This window comes from Phytophthora cinnamomi, assembly GCF_018691715.1.
Source record: "Phytophthora cinnamomi strain GKB4 chromosome Unknown Contig125, whole genome shotgun sequence".
NCBI classification, from domain to species: domain Eukaryota; phylum Oomycota; class Peronosporomycetes; order Peronosporales; family Peronosporaceae; genus Phytophthora; species Phytophthora cinnamomi.
In genome coordinates this window covers 226,856-237,536 of record NW_027151058.1, presented here as the reverse complement: position 1 = coordinate 237,536, position 10,681 = coordinate 226,856, and the positions used below count along the sequence as shown (strand labels likewise).

At 60.6% G+C, this 10,681-nt stretch overlaps 5 protein-coding genes across 5 annotated transcripts; 4 read left to right on the top strand and 1 right to left on the bottom strand.

The window, feature by feature from the left end:
* Positions 1 to 45: 45 nt before the first annotated feature.
* On the top strand, positions 46 to 958 carry IUM83_18077 (Glycoside hydrolase; the record flags this gene model as incomplete). The annotated part of the gene is made up of 2 exons (XM_067943056.1): positions 46 to 249; positions 323 to 958. The coding sequence occupies 2 exons, from the start codon at positions 46 to 48 to the stop codon at positions 956 to 958; spliced, it is 840 nt and encodes a 279-aa protein (XP_067780798.1).
* Positions 959 to 1,013: 55 nt separating this feature from the next.
* Positions 1,014 to 1,619, top strand: IUM83_18076 (uncharacterized protein; the record flags this gene model as incomplete). The annotated part of the gene is made up of 1 exon (XM_067943055.1): positions 1,014 to 1,619. The coding sequence occupies one exon, from the start codon at positions 1,014 to 1,016 to the stop codon at positions 1,617 to 1,619; it is 606 nt and encodes a 201-aa protein (XP_067780797.1).
* Positions 1,620 to 2,794: 1,175 nt separating this feature from the next.
* IUM83_18075 (4-hydroxyphenylpyruvate dioxygenase) lies at positions 2,795 to 4,141 on the top strand (the record flags this gene model as incomplete). The annotated part of the gene is made up of 2 exons (XM_067943054.1): positions 2,795 to 3,697; positions 3,785 to 4,141. The coding sequence occupies 2 exons, from the start codon at positions 2,795 to 2,797 to the stop codon at positions 4,139 to 4,141; spliced, it is 1,260 nt and encodes a 419-aa protein (XP_067780760.1).
* Positions 4,142 to 4,521: 380 nt separating this feature from the next.
* On the top strand, positions 4,522 to 6,389 carry IUM83_18074 (uncharacterized protein; the record flags this gene model as incomplete). The annotated part of the gene is made up of 2 exons (XM_067943053.1): positions 4,522 to 6,039; positions 6,123 to 6,389. 2 exons carry the CDS (start codon positions 4,522 to 4,524, stop codon positions 6,387 to 6,389), a joined length of 1,785 nt encoding a protein of 594 aa, XP_067780799.1.
* Positions 6,390 to 7,423: 1,034 nt separating this feature from the next.
* IUM83_18073 (myb-like dna-binding) lies at positions 7,424 to 8,560 on the bottom strand (the record flags this gene model as incomplete). The annotated part of the gene is made up of 1 exon (XM_067943052.1): positions 7,424 to 8,560. The coding sequence occupies one exon, from the start codon at positions 8,558 to 8,560 to the stop codon at positions 7,424 to 7,426; it is 1,137 nt and encodes a 378-aa protein (XP_067780762.1).
* Between the last annotated feature and the right edge of the window lie 2,121 nt (positions 8,561 to 10,681).

Here is a 10,681-nt window from a genome sequence, read left to right as displayed (position 1 = left end):
TACCTACGTGTCGTTTTTGAGGAGATCATTCGCCATCTCGACGCCATGAGTGCGCTACGTTTGACAGAGCTCTTCGATGTGAAGGATAAGGTTGTGGTCATCACCGGTGGCGGCCGCGGCATCGGCAAGATGATGGCCGACGGCTTCGTCCAGAACGGAGCGAAGGTCTACATTGCGTCGCGCAGCCTGGAAGCCTGTCAGGCCACAGCCGACGAGCTCAACGCGAAGGGCCCGGGGAAGTGCTTCGCGGTAAGGAGCCTCTGCATGGTCTAGTCAAGGGGCTTTGCATTGATGGAGACCGTCGACTCGTAATTTGACGCAGCTACGAGCCAATCTGCTGAACGAGGAAGCGTGCAAGAAGCTGGCCAATGACGTCGGCCAGAGGGAGTCCAAGGTGGACGTCCTCGTCAACAACTCGGGCGTTGGGTGGGGTGGCGACGTCGAGCACCACCCCGAGAAGGCCTGGACCAAGGTCTTCTCGGTCAACGTGACGTCCCCGTTCCACGTGACGCGCTACTTCCTGCCGCTGCTGGACGCTGCTGCTGCGACGTCCGACGCAGCTCGAGTTATCAACATCGGCTCGGTCGCTGGGCTCATGCCGCAGCAGATCAACACCATCGCCTACGACACTTCGAAAGCCGCCGTCCACCACTTGACGCGCGTGCTCGCAGCCAAGTTGGCGCGTCGTCCGAACGGCGGCCACATCCTCGTGAACGCCATCGCCCCTGGCCTCGTGCCGACCAAATTGTCGACGGGCATCGCCCTCGTCACGGGCAAGTCCTTCGAGGAGCTGCAGAAGAACATCCCGATCCAGCGCTACGGCAACGAGTCGGATATGGCTGGGCTTGCCATCTTCCTTGCATCCAAGGCCTCCGGGTGGATCACCGGTATGATCATCGCGTCCGACGGAGGCCAAGTCTACACCATGGAGACTGGCTTCGAGACCTCCAAACTGTAGGGAGTTGGTTACGGTAGCGTCGTCGCTAAGGCCTCAGAAATATAGCCGCCGCTTCATGGAGACGCTAGCACCTCAACGAGGCGTGGACCTGCCAACTCAAGGCGGGGCGAAGCCGACGGAGGATGACCCTATTGATACCAGCAACACGGCGTTGACAGAATCTGGGGTGAAGTCGTCCGTGCTTGAGAAGTTCCTGTCCCTGCGAGGTCTCACTTCGCCACAAGGCCGAGTGAAGAATCCGCCCAAGCTGACAGCAGAGACGCTGTGCAAGACGTACACGAAGCGCCGGAACGGGAACAAGGCGGCGTCGCAGCGTGCTGCACTCTGCGAACCCGAGGACATTTTCAGCGACAGCGTGGACGCCTACGTGCCCCGCAAGCGAAAGCAAGAGCTCATGAACTTGCACAAGGAGGAGCGCGAGGTGAACGACGTCTTCCTCACCGAGACGAGAGCGCTCTCGTACGAGCGCGAGGTGCTGGACAAAGTGGTGTGCGACCGCGAGGAGAACCGAGAGCTGTTCGAGGACCGGCTGTGGCAGCTCATGGTTCAAGAGTGCGGGCTGCAACCAGTGGAGGATGGAGATGAAGACGCGCTAGGGCAGGTACAGCTAGAGCAGAACAGTGAGCAGGACGTTGGGCTGGCGATGGAAATGGCTGGATAGCGAGAACGGTTAAGAATTTGTAGAGGCAAAAGCTCGGTGCTGCTGTTACGATGGTGATAGCAAAGACTCCTTCCTGAACTATCACGCTACAGTGGCAACAGTTAGCGACCCACTCAACGTGAACAGCAGATTCAGGTACCATTTGATGAACATCGCAGCAATTATTAATACGTGCACGAGAGGTCAGCGAGAGTTTGAAGCCGATTAAGCTATGCGCAAAACGCGTTTAACGTTATTTGCAGGTAAGGATGAAGAGGTTGATCAACACGAGATGATGAAAAGGCGGCATCGGCAAAGGCATTGGGCCACAATGGAACTCGACAGCAAAATACAAACAGGTGAGATGCTCACAAAAGGTGTTGGCCTCGACACTAATACAAAGAGGTGGAAGGAATCGAGGCAAAAACTTGAGCTGCTGTACCGGTAGGTAAGCCGGGCAGCACGAAGCAGGCGCGGATACAATCATCAGGAACCACATCGATGGGTAACGCTCTACGTCATACTTTAATTGCGACCTTAACAGCTGAGAGCGCTGCACGAATGGCTTTGGGCTTCAGGGTGAAGTGTCGCCCGTGCCATTTATCCTACTGTACTACTAGTACTTCTACGAGCGCCTCTGCCGTATCTGTTGTCGGCATCCGCCCCATGATAACCATTGTGCGAACAATCAAAACTGCGTCTCTTCTCATGTAGGTGCAGGTTGCAGTCACAAAAGCAAAAGCGGCAGCTATTCCTGGAGTGCAGACAACGCCGTATACCAAGTACATGCGCGGGGTGTTGCTCAGATATACCGCTTGCCGCGGAAATCCCCTTGGGTTACAGGGATCCGCTGGTGCAGCGCGCACACGCCAACAGTGGCAACACACCAACGCGTCAAATCCCGGTGATCGCGCTGCCTGGTGAGACGACTTGGCAGTTAGGACGCGGACGTCTGAACTCTTATACCCTATCTAACAGCCTCACATGCATTATCGTGAATACTATAACTATCCCTACATATGTACGTCCATTATTTGATTCCCCGCCCAAACCGCCCTCCCATGTGGCGATCGCACTTCAACGTGACGTTTAACTTCAACCGATTGCGCCGCATATGCCGCTGCCGGTGGTCCTGCCCACTTCCAAACTTCCTCCGCGCTCGCCACCCCTCCCACCACCGCCACCAAGCGCCGACCATGCCGCCCGCCGCCGCCAGCGACTTCAAGCTCGTGGGCAACAAGAACTTCGTGCGCCACAACCCCAAGAGCGACCGCTTCGACGTGCACAAGTTCCACCACATCGAGTTCTTCTGCGCGGACGCCACGAACGCGTCCAACCGCTTCTCGTGGGGGCTGGGCATGCGCCAGATCGCCAAGTCGGACCAGTCCACGGGCAACCACGTGTCGGCCAGCTACGTCGTCGAGAGCGGCGAGGTCAAGCTCGTCTTCACGGCGCCCTACGCGCTCGAGACGGACAAGGCGCCCGACGCCGTGAGCCCCGTGCCGGGCTACGACCCGGCCTTCGCGCAGAAGTTCGTGCTCAAGCACGGCCTCGCCGTGCGCGCGCTGGGCATCACGGTGGCCGACGCCAAGGCCGCCTACGACATCTCGGTGCAGAACGGCGGCGAGGGCGTGCTGCCGCCGCACACGCTCACGGACAAGCAGTCGGGCAAGACCACGGTCGTGTCGGAGGTGAAGATCTACGGCGACGTGGTCATCCGATGGGTGAGCGGCGACTTCGACGGCCCGTTCGTGCCCGGCTACGAGCAGGTGGACCGCCCCGACATGAGCATCGGCATCCAGCGCATGGACCACTGCGTGGGCAACGTGCCGAGCCTGGGCGAGGCCATCAAGTACATCACGGGCTTCACGGGCTTCCACGAGTTCTCCGAGTTCACGGCCGAGGACGTGGGCACGCTCGACTCGGGCCTCAACAGCATGGTGCTGGCCAGCAACAACGAGATGGTGCTGCTGCCCGTGAACGAGCCCACCTTCGGCACCAAGCGCAAGAGCCAGATCCAGACCTACCTGGAGCAGAACGTCGGCGCCGGTCTGCAGCACGTGGCGCTCAAGACGAACGACATCTTCCACACGCTGGCGGTGAGTTGAAGCGTGCTTGTGTTTCTCTTTGCATTTGGTTTGTACCGGGTCTAACGCCATTCTGTTGTTTGTGCGTGGCATTTGCAGGAGATGCACAAGCGCAGCCTGGTGGGCGGCTTCGAGTTCATGCCGCGCCCCAACAAGCTCTACTACGAGCAGATGCCCGAGCGCATCGGCGAGTCGCTGACCAAGACGCAGTACGAGCAGATCGAGCAGCTGGGCCTGCTGGTCGACAAGGACGACCAGGGCATCCTGCTGCAGATCTTCACCAAGCCGCTGGGCGACCGCGCCACGGTTTTCTTCGAGATCATCGAGCGCGTGGGCTGCATGAGCGACATCGCCGGCCGCCTCGAGCAGGCCGCCGGCTGCGGCGGCTTCGGCAAGGGCAACTTCTCGGCGCTCTTCAAGTCGATCGAGGACTACGAGAAGTCCCTCAACGTGTAAGAAGTGTGGCATGCGTGCGTTTGAGCTGTGAGCCGATAGCCCCTCCCGTAAGAACAAATATTGGATACACTGAGCTGCTTATTAGTCGTGCGGCATGCCAGACGACATCGATTCAACATCTCGGATCAATTCACAAGTTTTCTCCTTGTTGCTCAAAGCATCCTTGGTCCAATGTCGGGCAATCTGTGTACTTGTATCGCCGCGCCCAAGGCCTTCATGGCCGAAAAAAACTTCACCGCATTTTTGCATCAAAGTCTATGTTCGTACTTAGTCGGGAGCAGCACGCCAGCCAATCGCCACCGCCAAAGTCGCAGCTCGTTGGTTGGCCTTGACCAGCTAGCAGCACTACCGACTAGCGACCAGCGACCGACGCTGCCGCCATGGAGGCCAAGACCACGCGCTTCCTGACGCAGTTCTCGCGCGCCGTGTTCCAGCAGTGGACGCAGACGCCCGCGCGCGAGCAGTTCTGGAAGGATGGCGCCTTCCTGCACGCGATGCTGGAGGAGGCGGTGGCCAAGCTGCCGCGCGGCAAGCTCAAGGCGCAGCTGGCGCGCGACCTGAAGCCGCTGGAGGCGCAGCTGGCCTCGCTGCTGCGCGAGCTGCACGTGGAGCACGTCAAGCAGCAGGCCGCGCAGGAAGCGCAGGGATCGACGGCGCACGGCGCGCTGCTGAACGAGGAGCTCACGGAGCTGGAGCTGACGCAGGCCGCCGCCGCCGCGTCCGCGGACAAGCAGCGCTGCCTGGCGGGCGTGCTGGCGCTGGACGCCGGCGTGGACGTGACGCAGCACGCGGCGGACGCGCAGGAGCAGGACGCGGAGCAGCTCGTGCAGCTGTTCGCGCTTATCGCGGCGCGCAACTACGAGTCGCCTCGCGAGCAGCAGCACAAGCGCGGCCTCGCGCTGCAGCGACTGGCGGTCTGCGCGCAGCAGCAGCTGGAGGCGCTGCCGAGCAACTGGAGCTGCGACGGCGAGAGCGACGCCGGCAAGCAGGCGCAGCAGCTGCGCGCGCTGCTGGAGCGCGTCGTGGTGCAGGACGCGGTGGCGCTGGCTGGCCAGGGAGCAGGCGACGTTGCTGCCGACGGACAGGTCAAGGCCCCGTGGACAATGTTCTACTGCCCCGAGAAGAGCAAGGAGCTGAAGAAGGTCTCGTACGACGACGAGGTGGCCAAGATTTACGGTGTGCTGCTCGCTCTGGCGGTGTACTTCCCGATTGAGAGCGAGGACGAGGGCGAGGAGACGTCGGACGAGTCGTCTTCGTCAGAAGATGACGAAGAAAGCGCGTCTACACAGAAAACGCAGAAGCGGAAGCCTCTCGGAGCGGTGGCACAAGCCCAGCTCACGACCAGGCAAACGCTGCTGGCTGCGCAGATGCGTCAGTGTGAGCTCAGCCAGAGCGGCCAGTGGCTCGCGTCTGTGCTGACCTTCCTGCAGGGTTTGCCCAAGCCTGCTACGTACCTCGACGAGGATGAGGATGAGGCTCTTGACGAGGAAGACCGTCGTGCGCTCCTGGACTGCGTTGGCCATGTGTACACGCGCGCGTTTGCCAGCGTGGCGCTGTTCGACCAAGGCAAGGAAAGCGTTGCGGAAGAAAAGGCTGCGGTGCAGGATCGTGCCCTGTTCAAGGCCATTATATGCCTCCGTCACGCTGCGCAATTCATGCGTGTGGAGCGCAAGTCGAGCCTACCTGCCGTCACCACGGCTATGGCTTACCTGGCTGGTGTGCCACTGCCCTTGAGCTTCTCGTCTTGGTTGGACTTGGAGCAGACCTCGTCCCCGAAGTCGGTGCTGGAGAAAGCTACGCAGCGGTTGTGGAAGAAGTGTTCTGACCAGAACAAGATGGTCAACATCCTTTTAAGCTCGACTAACGTGACGGCCGAGGAGCTGCCTCTCATCCAGAAGGTGAGCACTGTGTTTACCTTGTTAGTAAGCCTACTACTGAGCTGAGAGGTCTGACATGCTTTATTATTTGTTTGCTGTTACAGAGCTACTTAGAGTACCTGGCACGCGTGGCTGAAGGCAATGTCGCCAAACCTAGCCAGGCAGCTGATGCGGAGCCGCCTTCCTCTGCTGCAGTAGCGGAGGAAGCTACAGTCGACTCGAGCAATTTGTTCTACGTGGACAACGCAGGAGGCGAGGCCGAGGAGACCACAAGCAAGACCAAGAAGAAGCGCGCAAACAAAAAGAAGAAGCGCGCGAACAAAAGTGACGAGGTGTCTCCTTCGAAGCGTAGCCGAACTTCGCGCAGTTAGATTCTCCAAATGCAGCCATCTTGTTCCTAAAGTATTGTTGGTCGGCCCTTTTAGTTGAGCGGTACATGTACAGCTAGTCGAGGGCGATTAAAGTGCTGCGACACGCGAGCTACATGAGCGTGGTTGCTGATAGCTCAGCGTTTCGAGTTACATGTACCTCAAGAACTCCGCGGCTCACACACTTTCGCAGCCCCCTACTTGCAAAGCTTCACATGCGAAACTGTACCAGGTTGGTCGCAGCTTTGAGGTGGAAGACACCGTTCTCAACGGGCGTAGCTCCAACATGTAGACGAACGACTAAGAAATCACAAATGCAACTATCGCTCCGAAGAGGCGCGAGGTTGACACGTTTCGTTGATGAATGGAGAACCGCCGCCGTGCTTGTTACAATGCTGTTTTTATTTGTTTTTCCCATACTGTTGTCGTTGTTTTTGTTGTCTTGGCTCCGCCAAGGCGGAAACCAGCGCGAGGGTCAGTCACCACCCCGCGCTGGTTTGCTAAATAGTTCTTTCCTATTTTGTCCAAAAATTCTAAAGAAAAATCACAATCAAAAGTTTGCACACTTGTCCATCGACGACGCCAATCGCCCGCAAGTTCCACTTGCCTGCGGACGATTCTTCCTCATGTTCGCTCGGCCGAGATGTCTCCATTTCGGCCGCGCTCGCATTTCACACACTTGACGTGGCACGCAGCTCCGCACCACCTGCTCGTTCACTCATATGCCGCGCCACGCTTCAACTCCATCATAAACCCCTTGAAGTAGAAGTGTCGCCACGCGACAACGACGACACCAGAGCAGGCGGCTTCGAGCTGCGACCACTCGTCGCCCCCACTTGTCGGCCCAGACTGCTGCAGTCTCCGTCTTCATCTTGTTCCTTTTTCTCGTATTTTTGTCCATCTCCACGAAAAATGACCTCGCCCAGCATGCCGTCCTTCCTTGCTCTTAGCACCAGCAAACACCACACGGCACGCTCGGCTCGATCACCCTCCGTCTGCTTCGTCTCACCCGCCCCTCCTTCCTCGACTCAACCGAGTTAGTTCGTGGGCGTGTAGTAGGCCCGGCCGCTTAACACGCTCGGGTCGATCTTGGAGCGCAGCGGCGGGATCGAGTACACGCTGGGGGCCTGGCCGCTCGCGACGTTGAGCGGCGGCAGGCGGAAGGCGCCGGCCCCGCATTGCTGCTGCTGCATCTTGCGCTCCTCGGCGCCTGCGACACGCAAGGGGGACAGCATGCCGTGCATGGGCGTCGCGGGCAGGGGCAGCGGCAGGCGGTTCTGCGCGTTCTGGTAGCTCATCTCGGTGATGGCGCTGAGCACGCCGCCGAACTTGCGCGCCGGGAAGGGGCTCCCGTCGGGGGACGCGCGCAGCGGGCTGAGCCTCACCTCGGTCTTTTGCATGCACCACTCGGGGCTGGGGCGGATGAAGCCCGCCTGGCCGCTGCCCCACTCCATCTTGCGGATCTTGTCGCCGAACTCGACGGACGCGCGCGCGCCCATGAGGGGGGCCTCCTCCTGCTTGATCACCACGGGGCTCGACATGTCGGCCATCTCGACGTCGGGGGGCGACGACGGGGCCGACGGGACGGCCACGGGCTCCTGCTTCATGACCTCGATGGAGGCCAGCTCGGCCAGGCGGAACAGCTCGCTGCGCGGGGCCTCGTGGCCGGGCACGCCCGTGAGGGAGCGCGTGGGGCTGACGAAGCGGCTGGCCTGTTGCTGTTGTTGTTGCTGCTGCTGCTGCTGCTGCTGCATCTCGTCGCTCGACACGTACTCGATGGCCTTGAAGAGGTTCTCCTTGGCCGCGTACTCGCTGGCGTCGGCCTCGCTGTGCTGCGAGCCGTCGTCGCCCGCCTGCTTGCGGCCCTTGTGGCGCAGGCCGCGGCGCCAGCGACTGATCTTCTGGCGGTACTTCTGCGCGTGGGTCATGGTCTGGCGGGTGGTCTTGGTGCCGATGAAGGCGGCGATGACCTTCCAGGGGCCGGCCGGGTACTTCTCCATGGCCTCCAGGAACTTCTCGTGCTCCTCCTGGGTCCACATCTTGAGGGGCTGGCTCTGCTTGGACGAGTAGACCGTCGTGCCCGCCTTGGCCTCCGTGGGCTTGATGCGGATGAGCTTGCCCTCGCTGTTCGTCATCTCGAACAGCTCCTTGCGCACATTGGCCGAGATCGTCATCTTGCTTTCCCCAAGCGTCTTAGCACCCACACGCCTGGCGCCGGTGCATGTAAGGGTGCCAAGAGGGAGGGAAAGGAAGAATTGGCTTTGGCTGGCTTTGCCGCCCGCGAGCGCCAGTCCAGGACGAGCGACACGAAGAGCGGAGAACCGATCGCACTTAAGCGGGCTTGATGGATCACTCGCTCGCGCGTGGAGATGGGCCGGGTGGATACAGACGTGGATTCATTTTCAAAAAGCCGCCAAACTTTACGGAATCGACCGAAACGGGACCCAGAATGAACAACAGTCGCGCCGAAAAGCACAGTGAGAGACCCGGAAACCCAATCAACGCGATTCATGTCACCCAAAATATGCTATTTTGGGTTCTTCGTCGGTCGCGCGCCGGCGTTGCACACGCTCCCTCTTTGAGGCACGCTGCAAACCCGGCGTGCAGCCCACCGCGAGTGACGGCGCCAGGCTTGGTTACTGCACCGAGCTTCACTGGCGAGATCGCGCTGACATCTGCGTGGTTCGGGGCGGCGGCGGCGGCTGCAGCAACTCACGTCCGCCGCTGCAATTGTTCACAAGAACCCATGTCCGGCGCTACATTCAATTCCCTCCCGCATAGAAATGCGAATGGGTTGACAAGTGAGACCTAGCACGGCCGGGCCAAAAGGCAACTTCCGGGACCCATTTCCGCCGCGTTAGCAGCAATTGCTGCGATTGCCAGCCTATGGATTGTGGCAGTTTCGGCGCTGCGAGGCAAAGCTTGTGGATTCTCTCGAGCGTTCGAAAGTTCTAGGCTCTCTGGCGTTGCGAGTGCATTGCGATCCACTCGCTGCCTTCTTGGTCCAGGATGTGGAGATCTGTGGCCGCACGTCGGCCTTCGAGCGGAGCAGCAGCGTTCCAGTAGCAGCCTAATATATTTGCGGGCCGTTGTCGCTCACCTCGGTCGACGTGCTTGTTACGCCAGCGCGCCGGCCACATTGCAGCCAACCCTTGCAAGCTGTCACGCGCCCATTTTCGGTATCCATTCGGCTCGGAGAGCCCATTTTGTCGCGCAACAGCTGTTGCTGGCTGGCATGGGTCCAGCACTGGCGCGAGGGCATTGCACGGAGTCAGTCCGCCCTTGGGCGCGGCGCCGAAGCGAGTCCAACAATCCAGCCGCGAGCGAGCGCTGGCCGCAGCGTTCGCGCCTGCAGTAGCGCCCGCGCCAAAGCCTTCGCCACCCCAATCGAGGGCAGCGAGCCAGCGCTCTCTCGCCCTCGCGGCGCATGCGACGCCCTTACTCACGCTTTGCGACGTCCGGTCGAAATTGAACATTGCGGCGAGTGCCCGCGCGCTTTGCGGGGTCTCTGCACGGGACCCGGCCGCTGTGTACTGCAGCGGAAGATGGAGCCCGATGTGCCGCCGGGTTCTAAAAAGCTGTAGCCATCCCCGCGCCGTCCATGGAGTCCATGGCATGGACACATTGGCGGCGGCACCTGCGCGTGGCGAGGCTTGCCCTGTTCGCGGGAGCCCCACCACCGCTGCAGCTACTGTAGACCAGCCCCGCCCAACAAGCCCCGCAAAGGCAACAGCGGAGACCGTTGCCGCCGGCGGTCGGCTTCTCGATCAGACAAGGTGTCTCAGAGCGGCACCTGAGCTCGCGCGCGCCCAGAAAATCCGCCCACGGCCAGCGCGAAGCCCTTGGCCCTCCAGCGAGGTCCGCCGCCGCCGCCAACATCCTCGTCATGTCCGGCGTCACGGGTCGAAGTTCAACCGGTTGCCCCGGGAATGGATACATCACGCAAGTCGAGGGTCGGCCGATTTGCCAGCAACAGCCGCGGCACGCTCGCTCGCAGCCAGCAGCAGCATCACCGCGTCTTAAACGTCTGCAGCCATTATTAACACCGGCGCCGCTCGTAACTCACGCAGCGCCAGCCACCACCAAGCCGCCGCTCACTTTGAGAAGCACGACAGGCTCCGAGTGCTCTCTCGTCTGATTCGCATCTGATTCCGTAGCGTGTTTTGGCCAATGGGATAGGCTCTACGTAGTTTCGTGCCGAAACCAGGTAGTGGACAGAGTCAAAACCCGTCGCAGCGGGGCAGCGCATACAAACGCCGAGTGAGTCCGCGCTGTACCCACCAGAGATCCAGTCC